The following is a 23,074-nucleotide window of genomic DNA, read 5'->3' as shown; positions in this document are numbered from 1 at the left end:
CTTTATCATGGATTATACAAATATCACTGACGATGTGGTGAATTATACCAGCCTCCAAACAGATGGATCCTTGGACAAAGGTATCAATGGTACTGAAGAGGAACCAGACTGGTTTGTATATTACGGGATCCCGTACAACCCTGAAATGAAGATCTATGGAATTTTCATCCTCGTCGTAGCTTCTTTGGGCATTCTTGGCAACTTCTTCACAATGGCGGTTCTGAGTCAGAAGAATATGAGTTCGATTGGAACAACCTTGTTATTCCACCTGGCCATCCCAGACAACGTGTACCTTGTCGCTATTACCATCCTGGACGGCATCATGTGGCTTAACCCGGGTACTGACTTCATTGACCACATTGCCATCGTTTCCCAGTCGATACTGGGTCCGATCTCCCACACTGCCTACACCACAGGGATCTATATAACAGCAGCCTTGGCTCTTCAGAGGTACGCCATGGTTGCTAAGCCCTTGCAGGTGAAGTCTATGATGACCCGAAAAATTATCAGATGGATTGTTCTGGCAATCTATATATTTTCCATCCTGTTTAACATTCCCCACTGGATCGCCATGGCCCCTGAAAGGTACTGGGAGCCCTATTTGAACAAGACATGGCTGCGACCACGAAACAAAGAATTTATGTTCTCAAACTTTTATACAAAGTTCTACAGGGGATATGTGAACATGGTGATAAAACTAGTTGTACCTATTGTAATATTCATCACGACAACGTCTCTGATTCTGGTGCACTTGTATCGAAGTCGGCATGGTATTCTCAAGTCAGGTGTCAGGTCCGCTGCTAAATCCATTAACACGTTGGGCGGAAGAAATGAAAACAAGTTGACCCTCGTTGTCCTGGCAGTAACCCTGATGTCCATCTTGAGCCATTCTTGTACATCTCTGCAGTTCATATTCAAACAGTCCATTTGGCAACGCGGGAAGTGTCAGTATGCTTGCGTAGTGTTTGGCCGAATCGGGAACGCTCTCACTGTTTGTAACTGTGTCTTTAACTTTGTTTTCCTTTGTGCCTTCGGTAGGAGGTTTCGTGAAAGCGTAAGTTCACTCTTTAGATCCATGAAATCATCATTTTCGGTGACGCATGTTTCGTAAATCATGTTGTTAGCTCACCTGGCCATGTGGGTTTATTTCGTCCTAAGTCTCCGTATGATGACATCATATTTTGTATAAACTGTTGGATTTTAGCGTCTCAATCACTTTTATTTATTCACACATATTTTAAGGTTTGAGCTGACGGCAACTGTAGTTAGGTGGATGTCGTTCTTGACACTTACCACCGTTGCCTATATACCCAGGTGAGCTACTGTACCATGGCACTAATGCTTATAATTTTCATTTGATTACGATCGTAAGAAATGTTATGCCAACCCCGTCACAAATCATTGGGGTTTTCTCCTTTGTGGGTTGGTCTGTCAGCCAAAACGACTGCTTGGCGGATATGTTTAATGACACTGATCCTGTATTTAATACAGACATGTTATTTATATATTTTTCGTCATTTGAAACTGTCCCGAACTTTTTTACCTTCTTCGCCATGCTTTGGATTTTTCCCATATCCATGGTACGACCCGGAATATGAGAATGAATAATAAATTATTCTTCGGAACAGCCTCAGACCTTTCCAGGCCAACAAACCTGTTCTTGTCATTTTGATAAATCCAATGAAATTATTTATATCATTGAATTTTCTGTGCCTTTTGACACTAATGCGATTGGCAAGACTGAGGAAGAACATGGCAAATATGCGGACCTCGCTTTCGAAATGTCACGCTTGCATCCAAAGTACCAAGTTGTCCGACTTCCGACTACCTTAGGGTTCGTTAAGTAAGGGTTTGCTACCACGAATACAGCATTTCTGACAACCTGGGTAATGCAGAAGGCTGCAGTGTTGGGGGGTCTTCACCTTCTCAGACCATGCATCATGTCATCTTTGACCATCACGTCGATAAACTGGTCGTAAGTGGCATTAACCCCGGTTTTAATGAGTGAGTATGGTTTTACGCCGCTTTTAGCAATATTCTAGCAATATCACAGCGGGGAACACCAGAAATGGGCTTCACACATTGTACCATGTCGGGAATCGAACCCCAGTCTTCGGCGTGACGAGCGAACGCTTTAACCACTAGGCTACCCGACCGCCCCGCTTCCTGTGAGAAGTCCCATTCGCTGTCTGGGCTGCGTGTTCAGGGGGCAAGGGCCCTGAGCTGATGATGAGCCTAACCAGCCTGACTGTGCCAGGATCACCTAAACCCTCTTTGCTGCATTTTGTATTTTAATCTGTACATAATAATAAAAATAAATATAATATTAAAAATAATAATTGAGAATGCTGTGAATATCGATTTACTGTTTGTAAGTGTTTGAATGGGTATTTGATCTGTTTTTTATGTGAGTTTCGTGAAAATAGGAAGTTATGGACTTTGGTATTGTTTTACCTAACCTGAATATTTTAAGTGTTTTGTTAGCTTGAACGTTTGTAATATAAGCGATTAAACCCTCTTCCTGATCTATTTTAAAGTAGAGTTCATTTTGCATCTTCGACTATATATAAGCTTGTGTTTATGAATCACTCTCAAATGATAAGGGTACCAGGTGTTTGCGAAAAGGTGTGCGTATCCTGCACCACCTGTCTCACCCGTCATAAACACATGCAAAGGCAAGTAAGTTAAACACGGGTGAGGTGAGGTGGAATGGGGTTTAACGTCGCGTCCAAGATTATTGCACTTATATAGCGACGTGCATGTACGTGTGTGTGTTTGTGTTGCTGCTTGTGCTAGTCCGGAGTGATGCCGATTTATAGTGCTAACCGAGTATACTGACTCAGAGCCGACCAGTCCTTGTTTTAGACCCTTAATGTCGAGCGCCAGACAGGGTAACAACAAGTACCATCTTTTAACGTCTTTTTGTATGACGCGGCCGGGGATCGAACCCCCGACCTTCCGCTCCCCGGGCGGACGCTCTACCACTAGACCACGGAGGCGGTCGTTAAACACGGGGTATTGTATTAAGGATTACGGTAAATATTTGAGACAGACATTTAGTTGTACAGTTTATATCTTCAATACATCTCTCTTTGTGTGTGTCCCCGTGGTCCCTAGTATGGTGGCCAAACTCGATCTCCAGCTCGTGTTTATCATGTTTTGTTATGTATACAGTAAACTACGGTTATAACGAACTGAAAGGGACTACTAATTTTAGTTCGTTATAACCGTAGTTCGTTATATGTACATATACAGCATGACTACAGCAAGTAGTCGGGACCAAAAAGTAAGTTCGTTATAACCGTCAGTTCGTTATAAGCGTGTTCGTTATAACCGTAGTTTACTGTAGTAATATCGGGTCTGCACTTTCTGTTTCTCGAAGGGACATAACCATGTTGAAGATGAATTCCATGTTCTTATGATTTGTGACCAGTATTCCAGAGCAAGAAGAAACTCTTTTCCCAAGCGTCTCGTTACCCCTCCCTCTACTGAGAATTTTATAAGACTTATGTCAGCCGAAAACGAACAAATTATAAAAAGCTTAGGTAAATTTCTCTTCCAAGTCATGAACATTCGAACGGAAACACAGTGTTGAACGGTAAATCATTATTAAAATCTACTCAGCATGCAAATATATATACAGTATATTTCCATTTTGTTATTGGCCGGTGGCATGAAGTACCGAATACATTTGTCTGTCTGTCTGTCTGTGTGTAATATCGTTTTATCGTTCCATACTAGTTTTAAATATGTCTGTGATACTAGTTATTTTACTGTCCTTTGCTGACAGGTATTTTAGAAAGGTTACACATATTCCGTATGTATGTTTAAATTGTTGTAGTCACGATATGGCTGAAATACTGCCGATGTGACTGTAAATCTTGTGATCTTGTGATGTGACTCATTCACCCCCCCCCCCCCCCCCCCCCCCCCTCTCTCTCTCTCTCTCTCTCTCTCGCTCTTTGTGTGGATGAACATGATAAACGAACCAAGCAATCGGAGAACGATGTCACGCAATCAGCAAACTCCTCGAGCCTGTCCACAGATGTATACAACCGATCTATACATCCGATTTGAATAACCGATCTGTACAAGCTTTTATTAATCCACACGGTGTGTATGAGTCTATATCAGTGTATACGTAGATAATTGTCAGGGAACAAACACCTGCTATGAGTGGCGGGTGCCTGCGGTAAGGAAGCATATGCTTACCCTATTCGCGAACACCTGGTGTCGTCATTTATTTTCAGTGATCCATTCATATAATTTTCATTTTAATAATATTTTACCTTTAAGCCCATTGGAGTCTGTTAATGGCAGATAATATATACTGATTATTCTCTCTGTCTCTCTTTCTCTCTCTCTCTTTCTCTCTCTCTTTCTCTCTCTCTTTGTGTGGATTTCTGTGGAGCTATGGAGGCCAGTACATAAGAGGGATAAACATGTCTCCAGGTCGTCGAGTCACAGTTGACAGCACTGGTGGTGTAATAAACGGCTCAGGGGCTGAAATCTACTAAATTTACTCGTTCGCGGTTCATATTTTCAGGCTTCTCAAAGAAAACTGAAACTCATAAACCAACACTTTATTAAGGGTTAGGAGCATACGTGTATGTATTTGTGATGACTACTAATACAAACATCATGGCTTATAATATTAATAACTGGATTATCTTGTCCACTAGATTATTTGCTTGCCCCCTTCGTACGCGTACATTTATAGCTGGAATATTGTTGAGCAGTTGCAGGTGTTTGTTGTTTAACGCCGCACTGATCAATATTACAGGTATATGACGGCGGTCTGTAAATAATCGAGTCTGGACCAGATACCCAGTGATTGACATCACGAGCATCGATCCTTGCAACTGGGAAACGATGACATGCATCAACCAAGTCAGCGAGCCAGACCACCCGATACCGTTAGTCGCCTCTTACGACAAGTATAGTCGCATTTTACGGCAAACATGGGTTGCTGAAGACCTATTCTACCCCGGATCTTCACGGGTCGGAATACTGTTGAGAGTTGCGTTAAACAACAGTAAAAAGGTCGTGTTTAAACAACAGTACAGAACGTTAATCACAGATAAAAAACATGTCCAGATTCACATTTACATGTATTTGTTTTATTTCAAATAAGCGAGGAATCAGACCCCTATCCCACAATACGAGGTGGATCAATTTTTTCAGTGGACAGGACAAAATTCTTGAAGTAGGTGTAGCAGTCACGAGTCGGGGCCCAACTCGAGGTACTTCCCCCAAAGAAGGTTGAGAACAAAATTCCATCAATCATAATGTTAACATTGTTTCTGAAGTTGACATTGTTGATTTCATAGACCTGCCGGCCGTTGTACCACATCTTCGCGAAACCGTCCGTCTTCCCGGGAGTGTTGAGCGTAATGTGTTCTGTGATTGTCTGCCACTTTCCCTTCTGGAACCTCCAGCTCCCCCTCCCGATGGAATTGCCGTAGACGAAGTTGCACTCGACATCATGGCAGAATGATGACACCTGTTCAGAGGGTATATAAGCGTAGATTTCCCCATCCCCGTTCTCCCTCCACATCAGGCGAGCCGTGAAGCACGTGTCGGAATGTGTCCCCCCTGAACAATTCACCCAGCCTCCAAAAAGTCCAGGCAACTTACCTCCCTTGACGAAGTCAAAATTGGGGTCAAAGAAAAGGTCATAGCTTAGGGTCAAGGCCTTCTGTGGAGCCGTTGGCTTAGCATAGAAGCCAAGACCCCTGTGCGAATGGAGCCTGACGTATTGGCCCTTTTCGTAGAACACCCGCAGTACCTTATTTCCCCCTCCTGCAGGGTCATCGACAACTGACCCCGACCCTTCGTCAAACTGACCGTCGGCCAGGGCTTTCCAGTGGTTCAAGTAGTTGTTGGGGTCAAATGACTTCAGTTCCCAGAGGACGTGACCTATAATATTACAATAACATCATGTCACTACATACTTTTTTCTTGCTTTTCTTCATTCTGTTGGAAATTTGTTTTTCTGGTCCTTCATTTAATAAAACTTTTATTTGGCATCGTTTCGGTAATAATTATTCCTCTTTCGTCAAGTGGATCAATATTACTCATGTTCTGGGTGTTTTTCTTTTCGGAATGGTACTTGGTACAACAATAACATTATTATACTTTTATGTCTGAGAAATCAGCTCTACGTGTTTATTTTGTTACATGGCAGTGTATGTTATTGTTTAACAGTGATTGAAGCTGTGTGTTTGGACAGTGATCAGTGGTCAGGAAGTTACTATATGCTAATGTGGTGTGTTAACTTCCGGTCCGGTATACCGCGGACGATGATAGTTTGTTATGGAAACTTCTTCAATGTTCTAGTACCGTTAGACTGGCGAGGGCAGTGTATAGAAATTTTCCAGTAGCTTGTTAGGCTGTATATATAGTGGGACAAGAACGTGTTTACGTATCTCTCACGCATTTTCATCACATCGCAACCAGCTTTCATGTGAGGATCGTTCATCTTCCCTGCTTCCCTGCCTAGTCCTTCTCTGAAGGACATAGCTTGACCACTATCACAGCTAGGTGAATATATATTATTATCACTGACTTTTGCTATCACCACTGTATTTGTGTATTTGATACTGACCGCTGCAATCATAATAGTATACTGTTATTGAATATTGTACTGCAATTCTACGGTGTACTGCCATTGTAATTCATGTCCTGTAATTTGTATTGATTTGTAAACTTAGTGATTTTTTGTAATACATTTGTTGTTTGTATATCACTTGTTTCCTGTCTGTTCTTTTACGTACAGATTTCTGGGTAAACATATTGTTTCATTTTAGGTATCGACACGTAACAATTCACTGTCCCGTTACGTGGCTTTTCCGTCACGAAATCGGACCAAATTTGATGTTTGTCGTAAGTGCTCGCTAAAACATCAATTGAATGGTCAGAATGTGTGATCTGGCTTAGACGGCTACTTTGCGGTGTAAAACAACTCTCACTCTGACCTGTTACAACATTCATCGTGCTGTTACCACTGACCTCTATGGTAATCTGGTGTAGGGGTTGGGCCGTTAACCCCTTCAATGTAAAACTTCATGCTGGTGAGTTTCTGGTCGGTGTAGTCCACCATGAAGTGACCACAGTATTGGCTTCCTGTGGTCAGCTCGCCGTGGCGGGGGCTGTGTTCAATCACATACTCCTTCCCGTTATCCTTGGACTCGACCACAACTCCGGAATAGAACTGCAGACAGATCTCATGTTCATGTTGAATCATGACAAGGGCTATATCACGGCGATGGACACCAGAAATGGGCTTCACTCATTGTACCAATGTCAGGAATTGCAACCGGGTCTTCGGCGTCCGACCGCCCCTAATTAATACAGACAAAATTTCTTACCATACGGTTGACGTCCTCGTTCGCTCTTTTACCATTCGTGTATACACCAGGGCGATTGTTTGTTTGTTTGTTTCACGACGCACTCAGCAATATTCCAGCTATATGACGGCGGTCTGTAAATAATCGAGTCTGGACCACACAATCCAGTGACTGACATCATGAACATCGATTCACGCAAATGGGATACGATTACATGCATCAACCAAGTCAGCGAGCCTGACCACCCGATCCGGTTAGTCGCCTTTTACGACAAGCATGGGTTTTTCTACCCGTATCCTTACGGGTCTTTGCATAAATACAGTATATTCGCGCGCGTGCACTTAGCTGGAATATTGCAGAGTGCGGCGTTAAACAACAAACAAACAAATCATATCTACAGAAGTTGTTAAATCGTACAATATATAATTTAAGTGTACAAAACCTTGGGGCGGTCGGGTAGCCTTGTGGTTAAAGCGTTTGCTCGTCACGCCGAAGACCCGGGTTCGATTCCCGACATGGGTACAATGTGTGAAGCCCATTTCTGGTGTCCCCCACCGTGATATTGCTGGAATATTGCTAAAAGCGGCGTAAAAACATACTCAGTCAGTCAGTCAGTACACAAACCTTCATGTTGTTAGTCGGATGGTCAAAGAAGAGATGTGCTCTCCAGTTGAGGACGCCATGTGTGACTGGCATGCAGAACTCCGACTTGATAGTGTTCCCCCAGGAGTCGGTGAAGGGGAGGTCAATCATTTCCGACACCCCCGGGGAGGTGAAGATGGGGAGGAGGAAGAGAGTGATCAGCAGCATCCTAAGGAGCCAAGATTTAGACAATAGCGCAGTCGTGAGGCAGTTTGAATATACATTGTATAAACATCGTCAATATTTAAATCGTCCCCCGATACCACATAGGACCTATTCGCGGTGTCTTCCAGTGAATGTTCCGGCCAGATTACATAGCACAGTCGAACTGTGAAGATTCCGGGTTGGAATTGGTCTTCAGCAACCCATGCGGCGATTATGCTTGTCGTAAGAGGCGACTAACGGGATCGGGTGGTCAGGCTCGCTGACTTGGTTGATGCATGTCATCGTTTCCCAATTGCGTGGATCGATGCTTATGATGTCAATCACTGGATTGTCTGGTCCGGACTTGATTATTTACAGACCACATATGTCTAGCTGGAATATTGCTGAGTGTGGCGTTAAACAAACAAATACAAATTGCACAATATTTCACGTGCAACATGTGCCATAGCCTTGTGAGCAACTTCACTGGACATTGCATCAAAACAAGACAGTGGTATGGTTTGCACAACTGGGTTCATTTGCCGCCTGCGAGTTATAAGATTACTAATTAAAACAGTCACACGCCACTACTACACAGAAAAGCGGCCCTATGTATTGACGGGTCAAATAATATCACAATATAATGGATGGATAATACCATGGAGTTTACATCTTGACAAATACACAACATTCACAAACAACCTAAGTACATACGTGCTCTGCCGAACCGTTAACGTACCTACTGAGAGATCTTCGTGTAGCGTGAGATCCTTACCAGCTGTTTAGATCAGGTCAGGAATAGTTAACAGTCAGGTCACATTGTATGAGACCTTTCAGAAAAATGCTGCCTTGGAAAAATGATCAGGTGCAATCCGCTTCAGCACTTGTATAATCTGGAACAGCTGTTGAGTAATGCTCTGTGTAATGCCGTATTTGAATTCAAGCCTTTCGCCCTGGAAACGCAACTCATAAAAAGTATAAATTCCTTGATCAGCAAAAGGCACTTTTTTATGAAATCCTAGAAGGGACATTATCGCATTGTCGCCCTTACAGAAACAAGCCAAAAATGTCAAAATTAACCAAAGCGCTACAATGCGCCAACGCGATATTTTGGCCATGTGGCGCTTTGCGGCATGTCGCGTTGTCGCGCTTTGAATAATATATTCTTATTTTACCAAAGGGCGACAACGCGACAATGTCCCTTCTAGGATTACATACTTTTCTAATACGTTTGCAGACTGTGAAGAACTTTTGTTTGGGGGATATCCGAAAGGGTTTGACTTATTGACTGTGTGTGAGTGAATATTGTTTCAGGTTGAATTTATAATTACAGCATCAATACCACCGTGGTGGTCACCAGACGAAAGCACCCTTGTGGGGGAATGAAACCCGGGTCTACGGAGGGACGAGGCGACACCTTTACCACCGGTGTACTCCACTGGCCCTTTGACACACAGTAAGTAATTATGTGAAGGATAAAACACGACCCCGGGGTTTTGGATATAAATATAAAACCGCGAGCGAGGGAAAAGCCCAAGGGCCGTTCCAGAGCTCGAGGTGTTTTACCAACTTATGAACCGTCTAAATACAAGAAATACCAGAGAAAAATAAGAAACCATCGGGGTACCTTTATAGTGAAACTATGCTGTGTGTCGCGGTAAAAAGGGGATTCAATGAACCACGTGCAGTCGTCAAACCAACAAAAGTCATGACATGTAAAATTGAACAAACTTTCATCACCAGCCCGTCAGTTGGAAATCGTGCGTTACACAACTTACCACGATATGTGAGGTTGAAGTTTCGATTCCCGTCATCCATAACGAAAAACTTTGATAATAGTAATGACTCAACTCATCAGGTCCTACTATGGAAAAAACACACCTCATGTCCGGGATGTGGTCTCACTAGGAAAAAGCATGTTGCTGATGCTTTTTGTCATCACGAAGCAATATTTACTGCCAGGTAAATGCAGGTAAGTGCCAGCACGTGTGTGTGGCTGCTTGTACCAGTCCGGACTGATGCCGATTTATAGTGCTAGCTCACTGAGATACCATGCCGCAGTTTAACATGAATACCCCACTCAGACACAGTATACTGACTCCGAGCCGACCAGTCCTTGTTTTAGTCCCTTAATGCCGAGCGCCAGACAGGGTACCTCTAGATCTAGACCACGGTGGCGGTCGGTCTAAACAGACAAACCAGTGATTGAAAGCATGTGCAACACCCCACACTATCGGGGCACGTTGCCACCGAGTCGGGCCATTTCGTTTATTTTGTCCCCGATACACAAGAATACATAGCTCCTTTGTAACCCCCTTTTTTCCTCTCTTTTTTTCTTCTTTTTTTTGGTGGGGGCGGGGTGTTACGGATTTTAATAGTGAAAAACTTGGGTCCTTCTAAATATTACTGGGGCGGTCGGGTAGCCTAGTGGTTAAAGCGTTCGCACGCCACGCCGAGGACCCAGGTTCGATTCCCGACATGGGTACAATGTGTGAAGCCCATTTCTGGTGTCCCCCGCCTGATATTGCTGGAATATTGCTAAAAGCGGCGTAAAACCATACTCACTCACTCACTCTAAATATTACTAATCTATAGTATGACGATGCCATTGTCATTATCTTTATTGTCAAATCAGTTTTTACTGTCGGCGGTCTTAAAAAAAAACACCTAGTCATTCTGATATTGTTTTTGAGAATTGTCGATTTTTAAGGACGACGCATCCGTGGACCAAGCAAAGAAATGAGATTACTAGTCCATTATTAGATAAGAGATTATTAAAGTACGCGAGACCAAAAGCAGGGAAAATCGATCACTTTACACGTCATAAGTGTTTTCTTGAACATCTGGAAAACTGCTGACGCAAACATGAGCACTTTTCACTTATAGTAACAAATAACAGCACTTTATATTGTGTGTGAAGAAGAGATGCAGATGGAGCTATGCTATCCTCGGATGGAGCGGCGTGTTAATGCAGTTAAACCTTTAACTTTCGTTCTACTGTCTAAGTCCAATACCATCAGCCCTTACAAATAAGTGCACGTGTGTCAGCACTGCCTATCGACCCCGACGTGCGTGAGTGTTCAGACGTTTTACGCTTCTCAAGCAAAATTCATTACTGAATTAATAAAGACGATGTAACTACGTTTGTCATGAACATTTAATAACAATGTTTACAATAAGTGTTGTTGGGTTCAAGGACATATTTCCTTGTACGTTGTAGGGAGCTGATGAACCAGAGAGAGATGCTCCAATGCTGGAATGAGGAAAATGTGGTTTACAACAAAATAACTACACTGTTGAGTTCAAAAGTTACAACGCCAGTGGATGACGTCATATGACGTCACGTTGCACTATATGCCCTAAGACCTACGACGTCATCATACAATGGAATTGTGTAACATTATCACAGTAAGAATATCTAACCGAATACTATCTTGCTAAAAGCGGCGTAAAAACCTCACTCACTCACTCACAGACTCAAAGAATTGGAAACGTTTTGTATAAAACGATTTGATTAAATACATAGGTGGAAGAGTGATCTGTGTAGGCCAAATATCCACTATTGGTAGACGCGCACGGAGCGGACCGCGATCTCCAGACAAGGCTGGAATAACTGCGCCATGCGCTGATGAGCTCCTGGAGGCAGAGACGGACTACGCATATAGCATATAGATAGAAGTAGTTTGAACTTACTAACTTACTTACTTACTTAGTAATACTTACTTACTTACTCGAGTCTGGACCAGTGATTGACATCATGAACATCGATCCACGCAATACGGATACGATGACATGCATCAACCAAGTCAGCGAGCCTGACCACCCGATCCCGTTAGTCGCCTCTTACGACAAGCACAGTCGCCTTTTACGGCAAGCATGGGTTGCTAACAGGCGATCTAAGAGTGAGTATCCTGCTTGCATTCGTATCCCGACGGCGCGGATCGTTGCACACAGTCTGAATTATTTACTCATTTATTTACTCAATTATTTACTCAATTATTAATCGTTATCAAAAGGCGTATATCAAATCACGATTCGAACCGCGCCGTCATAATCCAAGTACAATCATACGCACCTGCTGTAGAGGCCTGCATACCGGCGTTGTAGTCGCACGCAACTTCGTTCTTGACGTAGTCTTTTCTGTCGTCGGTGTAGCTGTCGTCTTTACCGGGGCCGCCCACCATGGCGCCGTACAGGGTGTGGGGGTTGGGACCCTTGTTGGTCTGGGACTCCCAGTTACACGGCGCCGGTAGCATGGGGCAGGAACTGAAGCACACACCACAAGTGTGATCAGTCTGGTGTTAGAATGTATTTCATGACAATGGTTTGTATTTATATCAACGAGTATGACACCATTGTTCGTTGCATTATGTCTAACTTCTATTCTGTTATTACAAATGCCCTGTATGCATTAGGTTACCCGAACTTAGGAAGCAATGTGCACTTGTTACCTTAGTGACGATTTCTGTGATCATCTTCCCGAGGCAAGGGCATTAACTGACTGTGAAAGTCAAGTTTCCACCCTTGCCGAACCAGGCTGGAATTCCTCCTGAAGCCCTCATTAACGCTTTCAAAACGTTTTAAAGTAGTAGTGTAGAAATTTCCAAATTTGACAAAAATCATATCCGATGCAGTTCCCTATTTTGACATATTCCATATGTTTCCGGTGAACATGGGGATGAGGGCACAAACAATACGGATGGTTGTATCAGGAGCAGATAACTCTACCTGGCTCTGTGATGTGGATTCTTTGGGGGGTTAACTCCGTAGCCCACCACGTAACTTCTTCCGGTGTCGCCGTACACGTAGTGCAGCTGCGTCATCGCCCACTTCCGGTACGAGTCGGTGTTGATGCCGTCATCGGCGGCGACCAAAGCGATGAAAGCGGTGTTAGCTGGAATATATTGAAATGTAGCAAATAGGGGCGACAGTGCAGTATCCTGGGGTGATGGAATATCTTTATGGTTAAAACGTTCGTTTGTCATACCATGGCCCGAGTTTGCTTCCCTAATTTTGTAAAAGCCTATTTCTGGTGTCCCCCGCTGTGATGTTGCCGTAAAAGTGGAGACAACATCACTCACTCACTCACTCACTCACTCACTCGTGTGTAGTGATGCCCTAAAGGTTTTCTTCTACAGTATTTGAATCTGCACCTACAAGTCCTTACTACAACCTGAAAAATATCTTTCATCGATTAAGACTCACTCACTCACTCACTTTCACTCACTCACTTACTCACTCACTCTCCCTTACTCACTTACACACTCACTCACTCACTCACATGGAGTGAGACACATCATTATAACAAGCAAATGTGCTTTACAATTAAATCCATACAAGAATGCACACACGATCACGTTCGGGAATATAAGTCAAGGCATGTTCCTGAGTGAGTTGCTCAAGAATTTTCCCGTTATTTTAAAAAAACTCAGCCTGAACCAAACAAACCAGTGACTGAAAGCATGAACAACGATCCACGAAATCGGGGAACGATGACATGCAATCAGCAAACTGCACCGAGCCTGTCTACTGATCAATACAACCGAAGCTATGACTAATCCCCACGGTGAGTATAAGCAATGTATAGGTAGGTTATAGTCCGGCAACACACACTTGATGAGTGACGGGTGCCAGGGGTAAGCCGTTTCACGAATACCCGGACTCGTCATTTATTTTCAGTGATCCCTTCATATACCTTTCATAAATATGTTGCTTTTACGCCCACTGGGGTCTGTGTAATGGTGGATAATCGATACTGATTATTCTCTGGCGTTGACATATATTTATATTACTCAAGTCTTCAAGCATGATCTCTGTATCACGTATGAGACTGTAACGTGGAACATATCTCCGGAAATTGTTGGACACACGCACACACACACACACACACACACACACACACACACACACACACACACACACACACACACACACACACACCAAAGATGGCCCCGTCACAAACACATGCAAAGGCAAGTCAATTGTTCAACCTACATGCATACCGAAGGGCTCCCCACTCCAGTCTGAACGCCATGCATTTGGGGGTATATACGATCTCCTGGCCCCCGGGAAACCACATCTTGAACGTGTCTTCAATGTGACTCTTGTACAAGTCTTTCTTCGTCGCCTCATACAGCAGCACCTGGGGAGAGTACCACTGACGTCAACGCATGGTAATGTTTCTGTATGTTTGCACTCAGCAATATTTGAACTATATTACGGTTCTATATTCTGTAAGTAATCGAATCTAGACCAGACAATCCAGTGAGTGTTATCATGAGCATCGATCTACGCATCTGGGATACTGTGACATGCATCAGCTAAATCAGCGAGCCTAACTACCCGATCGTCTCTTACAACAAGTATGGGTTGCTGAAGACCAATTCTAACCCGGTTTCTGTTTGTAGAAACATGATGACGGCTCTCTATATTAAAATAATATCATTGAAAATCCTGTATAATCCTACATCCTTTAAAAGCTGTTGACCAGAATTGTAATTTTGACACCCGTCACAAACGCATGCAAATCTCACTTAAGGTAAGTCAATTGTTCACCTACGAATAGCACAGGAAATTGTCTTGGACCTTTGAAGCTAGAGATGTAGCCTAGTGACAAATGCCCCATGTCTCAAATAATATCTGTGAGTACACAGTTCGTGCTCCCTTATTTTGTATTAAGGATAATGGGTAATCTTTGACACGGGAATAAGGTGGTACATTGGTGAACCCAGCAATCTATCTCTTAAAAGGAAGTTTTATGGCGCTTTAGAATCCATTACTAATACTAAAGATGAAAGGATGTCTTCATGATTCAGAGTCAAGCGAAAAGCCAATCCATGTGGAATATTTACAATGAAAAGAAGAAAAATGTTCACTGAGAGATTATATACAAGAACGAACTAATCCCTCGTGGCTTTAGAAGTGTCCGAACATGTGAATAGTGACAGTGTAAGAGGAAATTATTGAGGTAAACTCCCGTACCCTGAATCCCGAAACAATGTAAGGTTATACCCTGACTCTCCTTGCTCCCTTCTGAATCCCTAATACCACTGCACGTAAATCTCAAAAGCATTAAGAAAACCGTACGGTTTGGCGTTTACTGAACAATAATGAAAACTAAAATACATATAGAAGATTTTAGACGTTAAATCTGCATTACAAAAACGGTTTTATATGGTAAATTGCCATTGGAATATAGATTCAGCATAAACGCCATCTGACCTTAACTCTCTTCATCGCCAATCATGACAAGATTATTACATGTTTACGAAATGTAGAAATCAAACTCACGAGCCTAAGGGAGATAACTTTCATTAAAATTAAATTCCTGCTGGTGTGGGTTTTTCTATTTTCAATTCAATCTCCATTTGTCATGTTCCAATTGATAGAATTTATTCGAAATACTTTGAACATGGTGTACTATTGTGTTGAGGGCCTCCTTGAAAAGAAGGGCAGTAGTGTTTTACTGAAGATCGTTTGCGAAGTGACGTAAATATCTTTAAACATTTATTATGTGGCAATATACTTTATTCCTTACAATGAATGTAACTGTGTTACATTGTTTCTGTTGAGATTCGGTAGACGCTCATTGCATTGTGTTTGGACAGTGATCAGTTGTCAGGAAGTTACTATATTTTTATGCTCGTGTGGTGTGTAAACTTCCGGTCATAGTGTGTTATAGAAACACGTGGAATAGTCTTTGTTGTGAGGGCACTGTGTAGAAGTTTCCAGTAGCTTGTAATGCTGTTTATAGAGTGGGACAAGAGCGTGTTTTGGGGTCACAATTTTCATCACATCAAGACCACCTTTCGTGTGTGGATCATTCATCACTCCTGAATCCCTGCCTTGGCCCGTTTCGGAAGCTTGACCACTGTCGCCACTTGGAGAATACATATTATTATCACTGACTTCTGCTATCACCACTGTATTTTTGTATCTGATACTGACCACTGTCACCATATTATATATTGCCATTGAATATTGTACTACCATTCTACTGTGTACTGTCATTGTAATTACTGTGCAGTAATTTGAGTTGATTTGTAAACTTAGTTAATTTTGTAATATATTTTTTGATTGTATACCACTTGATGGTTGTTGGTTGGTTTCACACTAAGTTCTTTTACGTACAGATGTCTGGGTTAAAATATTGTTTCTATTTGGGAATCGGCACGTAAGTACATACATTTGCACCATCAATCTTCTCGTCCCACGAGAAGCCCCACGCGGACTTGTTCATGAAGTGTTGCTCTGCATAGTCCAGATACTGCTTGTCGCCGGTAGCCTTGTGCAGCCACATCCCTCCCCAGCTGTTTTCATCAGCATCAGACTGGGATCTGAAACGACGAGGATGTTACATGATTGATATAAACCAGCTCGAACTGACATCCCTGATAAATGTGCACCAGAGTGCAGTTAATCACGTTCTAACAGAGTTAGTGAGTGAGTGAGTACGGTTTTACGCCGCTTTTAGCAATATTCCAGCAATATCACGGCGGGGGACACCAGAAATGGGCTTCACACATTGTATCCATGTCGGGAATCGAACCCGGGTGTTCGGCGTGACGAGCGAACGCTTTAACCACTAGGCTACCCGACCGCCCCTCTAACAGAGTTAGTGAGTTGGTTATTACGATGCTTTGTAAATCTGGAAATATTAATGTGTATCAGTTCACCAAATAGAACAAAAGAACGTCAGGCCTTCTCGAGGAGTTGAAATAATGATTTTTAAGTGGATGTTTGTTTGTTGTTTAACCGATGCGCTCAGCAATATTCCAGCTGTATGACGGCGGTCTGTAAATAATCGTGAAAGTAGTTGTATCTATCGTAAGTGTCGATGTGGTTTTACGTGTGGATCCACGTGTGAACTGGTGTACTGATGAAGGTGCACTAGCCGCAGGTGTACTTATTGCAACTGTCATGGCCGTAGCTGCACTATTAATAATGTGTTTAATTCGTGTTGTACTGTGCTTCAGTGTATTGGTCTGGTCGTGCGGTAAGTGGTTGTTGATGTTCTTGTTGCCTGCGTCCTCGTCGTAAGTGTATTCGCCGGAAGTGTATTCGTCATAAATGTATTCGTCGTAAATGTATTCGTCGTAAGTGTCCTCGTCGTAAGTGTCCTCGTCGTAAGTGTATTCGTCGTAAGTGTTCTCGTCGTAAGTGTATTCGTCGTAAGTGTATTCGTCGTAAGTGTATTCGTCGTAAGTGAACTCGTCGTAAGTGTATTCGTCGTACATGTACGAGGTGTACGCACGTGTAGAAGCCGGCAGCAGCTGAGACACTGGCGCTGTATTTCCCCTGGTGAGCCTTGCCGAACTCAAACAGCTGCTTGGCGTGTGTCAGCAGGGTGGCCGAGTAGACGGGGTCTATCATGACAAAAGGTTTCAGTTAACCTTTTCCAATTACAATGAAACATTAAACACTTTTTTTGTATTCATGTCATCCTAGTTTTTACACAACGTCAACGCCAGAGAAATTACAGTCTCGGTTATCTATCGGACGGGAAATGCAAAATGACTGAGAACATTTTATGAATGAGTGAGTGACTTGGTTTTAAAGCTTTGAACCATATTCCAGTCATATCACGGCGTGTCAGCTTAGTGTGGGAGGAAAGCCCATAGTGATGCAGGTCACGTTTACCACTTTGGTGAAGCCCGCGAGCATGGGTATGGTGCTGACAAACCTAGAAACATGATCAGGGCGAACCGGGATTTGAACCCACAATCATAGGTTCCTGGCGTCCCAAGTTACGCAACTCATAGCGAATTGCGGCGCCTGAGACAACTAAGTCATCCGTGCCCCGCGTGAGAAAGGAAGTGTTGACACATTTATGTTTGTTTCATGTTGTTTAACGACGCACTCAGCAATATTCCAGATATATGTCGGCGGTCTGTAAATAATTGAGTCTGGACCAGACAGTCCAGTGATTGCCATTATGAGCATCAGTCTACCCATTTGGGATACGATGACATGCATCAACCAAGTCAGCGAGCCTGACCACCTGATCCCGTTAGTCGCCTCTTACGACAAGCACGGTCGCCTTTTAGGACGAGCATGGATTGCTGAAGACCTATTCCGTCCCGGATTTTCATGGGCCGACACACACAGGCACTGAACCATGTCTATTTGCACAAAGCCATGTGGTGCTACGGGAATCGTCGCTTCGATACAGCGTAGGCAACAGTCCCAGCGCTGCAGTCACTTTGTGTAAGTGGACCCAGTAATAAAGGAACAAGTAATCTGTTTATACCCCTCTTCTTGAAGGCAATTGACCCAGCGGCCATGGCAGCAGCTGTCTCCATGGCGAGGTCCGATCCAGGCTTGGAGGCGTCGATCTTGTAGGATGGTCTCGGCTCTGTCATGCGCTCTGGGCTGGTCCATGTTCCGTGGTCCGACCCGCCATTGCCAACCTGTTGTCATAAAGTGTTCACGGTCATGTTGATTTGGAATATAGTGCAAAAGGATATAACTAATAACCAACAAAGAAAACATGATTGTCTCACATCAGTGTTTTGATACGTGATTGTCTGAATGGAGTTTTTTGAGATTTTCATGGAAATGCACAGTTTTAACAGTTCACTGCAAATAGATTTGTCTGAACTTAATGAATCTAGTCTTTCCTACTTTCCGTCGCATTGTCGAGATATTTGCCATATATTCTCCAACGATGGTTAAAACAAAAATGACAGATAGAATTCCCTTTAGTAGTGAGTGAGTGACTTGGATTTGACGTTGCTTTGAACAATATGCCAGTTATATCACGGAAGTACCAGTTTGCTGTGTGAGGAAAGCCAGGTTCATCCACCTATCCACTAGGTGAAGAAGGCCTTATCCACTAGGTGAAGAAGGCCTTATCCACTAGGTGATGAAGACCTTATCCACAAGGTGATGAATGCCTTATCCACTAGGTGAAGAAGGCATTATCCACTAGGTGAAGAAGGCCTTATCCACTAGGTGATGAAGACCTTATCCACAAGGTGATGAATGCCTTATCCACTAGGTGAAGAAGGCATTATCCACTAGGTGATGAAGGCCTTACCCGCTAGGTGATGAAGACCTTATCCACTAGGTGATGAAGGCCTTACCCGCTAGGTGATGAAGGCCTTATCCACCAGGTGATGAAGGCCTTATCCACTAGATGATGACAAACCAGGAAACATCCTCGGAACATAGGCACGCCTATGGGGCGCAACTACGAATTCCTGCGCCTTAGACGATTGTCCACTCATAAAGTATGTTAAGTGAGTAAGTATGGTTTTATTCCGCTTTTGGCAATATTCCAGCAATATCACGGCGGGGGACACCAGAAATGGGCCTCACACATTGTACCCATGTGGGTAATCGAACCCGGGTTTTTCGCGTGAGGAGCGAACGCTCTAACCACTAGGCTACCCCACCGCCCCTGTAAAGAGAGGGACTGTGTGGTATGTAATAAGGATATAACATTGTGGATGTATGGTTCTCATATAATTAATAATAATTAATTAAATCTTTGAAAATTCGGGAATAGTTATGACCACCATTAACACATTATGTAGCATAATATTAATCATATTTAAGCTCGTCTACAAATGTTACTGTGGTCTTATTCATCTGTATCCCAATGTGCATACACTCTACAAAAAAAGAAACGCACAGTTAGTATGTAGTTCATTGAACCCGACTACACAAAACATCTGATATATAAATTGGATATATATTATTGGAAAATGGTGGTAGCCTGATATTCGACATCCGGTGCGTCAAGGGAGGAGATGCATAGTCGTAAATTTCAACTTGTGACTATCGAGCTCCAAAAATTCATATTTGTATCTATGCTATTAAAATATATAAATATTCATTTTATTAGGTACAATAAATTCACTAAAAATCTACATGTGCGTTTCTTTTTTTGAAGAGTGTATTTAGAAAGGACAATACTAAAAAAACATTTGACCCCATTACGTATTAATAATAATAATAAGTGCATTTATATTGCACCAGATTGCATTCACCAAGTGGATGCTCATAGCGCTACACTATTATTACCCAGGTCAATGGATCAGTGAGCACTCGATTTTCATTTTTTTTTTCGATATTACAAAGGCATCAGTCTACCAATCAATCTATTGTCTATTGTTACATGTTAAATTGTTTAAAGGCATTACTTAGAAGGTGACGACAAAGTAGACACAATTTATGGATAACAACTTCTTTTACTGTGAAGGCGACTTACGGTACAGATTGTCAAAGCGTTGTGAAGCAAAGCTGAGTAATCGGTACGTAATTGGGGATTTTACGTGCGCTTTTCCCACATAATGCATAACTCGCACACGGGCCCGCCAGGCCATTAAGTTGGTTTGCCGAGGTGGGTATGTCCGAAAAGGTGAGGCAATCTGGGGGGCGTGGGGGTTGCTTAGTTAAATTTCGAGAAATTTGGAATTTAGAAGCTTTGCCAGAGGTTGAGAACTAAGAGGGATGTGGTTGTGTGGTACTGAGTTTGTGTTTTTAGGTTTTTAGATTAATGGTAATTTCAAGTTTGCAGGTTATTATATGCGGCCTAGTAGGCCGGTTTTAATTAGGAAGATACATAATGCTTTGAAGATGTGTGTATCGTTTAGCGGATTTAGAAGTGTTGGTAGTGTTAGTTGAGTGTTGCAGTCTAGTTTGGTTTGGAGTGTTGTTCTGTGTTGTGTGTAGTGCGTGCAGTGTTGTAAGTACGTCTTCTGGTGTTCCTTGCCGGTTGCAGTGTGGGCATTTACATGATCATGTGTTTGTTTATTTTATGTAGCTATGAGTTTAGTTTGTGTGACTTGTTTGTAGTTTGGTTATTGCCCCGTCAATAATTTTGAATTTATGGTGTATTTTTACTTTTTTGAGTGACCTTTGGAGCATTTAGTATATTTTATAGTTTGAGTTTTGGTACTTGTTTTGCCACTTTTGCAAAACAATTCCTTAGCAACGCTTTTCATCTCGTTTTTTTAAAAATTTGTATGATTACTAGGCTTTTTCTGGCAATTTAAGGGTTGCTTTGGCTGCTTGGTCAGCGTGTTCGTTTCCAAACACTCCGACATGGGCAGGGAGCCTGAGGAATTCTTTCTGTTGGCCAAGTTTGCTGAGTTGGTTTGAGCTTTTAAGTATTTGGTGTATGAATAATGAGCATGGTACAGAATATATATAATAGATGGAGGATAATTGTAACAACAATTGCATACTTGAGATAGATTGACATGAGTAGGTTAAGTAATGAGAACAGAAGGATAACACTGTAACATCGTGATGGGCAGAGAACACGTACATGATGAGGAAGCCAAGGAGAAGCCAAGAAAACAGGATGAGTTTACATAGTTGGGGTGATTATTGCTTAATATATTCATAGAAGTCGTATAAGGATGAAATAGCCTTGATCTCTGTTGATTAATGGCATTATTCAGCTAGCCTTGCTTCACAACGGTATAAGGATCTATACCGAAACGTCGCCTTCATAGTAAAAGAAGTTGGCCATAAATTGTGTCTACAATATTGTTACAGGTGTTTTGTGTGGACACTGTCAGTGAGTGGCCAATCTTGAAAGCAAATTTTATCAATACTATCAAGCTTGTTATTGGCTTCTAATTATTGATACAAATAGTGAGTTTGGTTTTACGCCGCTTTTAGTAATATTCCAGCAATATCATGGCGGGGGACACCGGGAAATGGGCTTCACACATTGTACCCATGTCGGGAATCGAACCCTGGGCCTTGGCGTTACGAGCGAACGCTTTAACCACTAGGCTACCCGACCGCCCCTTGATACTGAGTGACTGACAGCTGAGTATTGTCACATCGGCAATATTTCAGCCATGTGACTAAATCAAGTTATATATTAATGATACACGAAACTGAACTATAAAACCTGTTGACAAAGGACAGTAAACTAGATTTTCACAAATGTAGATTTAAAACTAGCAGGTCACCATAAAATTTATACTATTCATAACAATACACAATAACCATGGGCTATAGATCACCAACAAATAAAGGTAGGTCACCATACTAGGTACTATGGGGACTTACGGTACTTCTGCTACCTGTATGGTACCACAGCCGGATTTACACTATCCCTCTGGCTACTGGTGATTGTTAGTAAGTTTAAGCCAAAAGCATTTAAAAACAACAAGTATTCTACAATTAAAACCATGGAAAATGAAACATACTTTGAATAAAGTGGGACTTACGTATCCTTTCGGGGGGGACAATTATTTTACGTTACTTCAACCCCCTTTGAAATTCAGCCACTAACAATCACAGTTATATAATCATTCTACCAAATTAAAATCACATACCTTTTTACAATACATATTATCCAAATGTATCTATTAACTATATTCGAGAGATTTCTGATCGCTACATGGGGTCATACAACCTAAACCTATATGTGAGTCTACCCCTAAAGATCCGTGTAGTAGAGAATAGGTTCAGCAACCCATGCTTGACGTAAAAGGTGACTATGCTTGTCGTAAAAGGCGACTAACGGGATCAGGTGGTCAGGCTCACTGACTTGGTTGATGCATGTCATCGTGTTCCAATGGCTGGATCGATGCTCATGATGTCAATCACTGGATTGTCTGGTCCAGACTCGATTATTTACAGACCGCCGTCATATAGCTGGAAAATTGCTGAGTGCGGCGTTAAACAACAAACCAACAAAATGTATGGTGAGTGTGTGGTTCACCTGTGCGTATAGCTCGTTCGGCTTGGTGTGGCACTTGATGAAGTAGTCCAGAGGCCACTTGATGCACTCGTACATCTTCTCCAGCTGACCCGTCTTCTCGTAGGCGTCCTTGTATCTGATGAGACTCCAGGTCAGGAGGGTCGTGCTGAAGGCCATGGGGAAGTTGAATTTGACGTTGTCTCCAGCTGCAGACAGATGGGTGAGATGAATAAACTTATTAAAATTTTAATTTAATTAGATTAGAATC

At 42.6% G+C, this 23,074-nt stretch overlaps 3 protein-coding genes across 4 annotated transcripts in view; 1 reads left to right on the top strand and 2 right to left on the bottom strand.

The window, feature by feature from the left end:
- The first annotated feature begins 7 nt into the window (after positions 1-7).
- LOC125372538 (G-protein coupled receptor daf-37-like) lies at positions 8-3,492 on the top strand. The gene is made up of 2 exons (XM_048382874.1): positions 8-944; positions 3,434-3,492. The coding sequence occupies exons 1-2, from the start codon at positions 8-10 to the stop codon at positions 3,490-3,492; spliced, it is 996 nt and encodes a 331-aa protein (XP_048238831.1).
- Positions 3,493-5,098: 1,606 nt separating this feature from the next.
- On the bottom strand, positions 5,099-9,014 carry LOC124148192. Of its 2 annotated transcripts, none has more exons than XM_046519166.2 (4): positions 8,875-9,014; positions 7,974-8,160; positions 7,012-7,213; positions 5,099-5,919 (listed from the first exon to the last, which is right to left on the bottom strand). In XM_046519166.2, the coding sequence occupies exons 2-4, from the start codon at positions 8,157-8,159 to the stop codon at positions 5,150-5,152; spliced, it is 1,158 nt and encodes a 385-aa protein (XP_046375122.2). In that variant the 5' UTR covers position 8,160; positions 8,875-9,014; the 3' UTR covers positions 5,099-5,149. The 2 variants fall into 2 exon arrangements, with proteins under 2 accessions (XP_046375122.2, XP_046375123.2); XM_046519167.2 differs by having other exon boundaries at positions 8,850-8,878.
- A 2,260-nt stretch (positions 9,015-11,274) lies between these two features.
- Positions 11,275-23,074, bottom strand: part of LOC124148185 (endoglucanase 4-like) — a 21,210-nt gene continuing 9,410 nt past the window's right edge. Inside the window, exons 8-15 of the mRNA XM_048382909.1 lie at positions 22,828-23,012; positions 18,385-18,544; positions 17,389-17,500; positions 16,321-16,471; positions 14,130-14,277; positions 12,864-13,029; positions 12,211-12,401; positions 11,275-11,388 (exon numbers count right to left, since the gene is read on the bottom strand). Of these exons, the coding sequence (XP_048238866.1) occupies positions 11,327-11,388; positions 12,211-12,401; positions 12,864-13,029; positions 14,130-14,277; positions 16,321-16,471; positions 17,389-17,500; positions 18,385-18,544; positions 22,828-23,012 (1,175 nt within the window). The 3' untranslated portion in view covers positions 11,275-11,326. The remainder of the gene's footprint in view (positions 11,389-12,210; positions 12,402-12,863; positions 13,030-14,129; positions 14,278-16,320; positions 16,472-17,388; positions 17,501-18,384; positions 18,545-22,827; positions 23,013-23,074) is intronic.

This window comes from Haliotis rufescens, unplaced genomic scaffold, assembly GCF_023055435.1.
Source record: "Haliotis rufescens isolate VD_foot unplaced genomic scaffold, xgHalRufe1.0.p SCAF_42, whole genome shotgun sequence".
Classification (NCBI taxonomy): Eukaryota; Metazoa; Mollusca; class Gastropoda; order Lepetellida; family Haliotidae; genus Haliotis; species Haliotis rufescens.
This window is presented reverse-complemented; position numbering and strand designations above follow the sequence as displayed.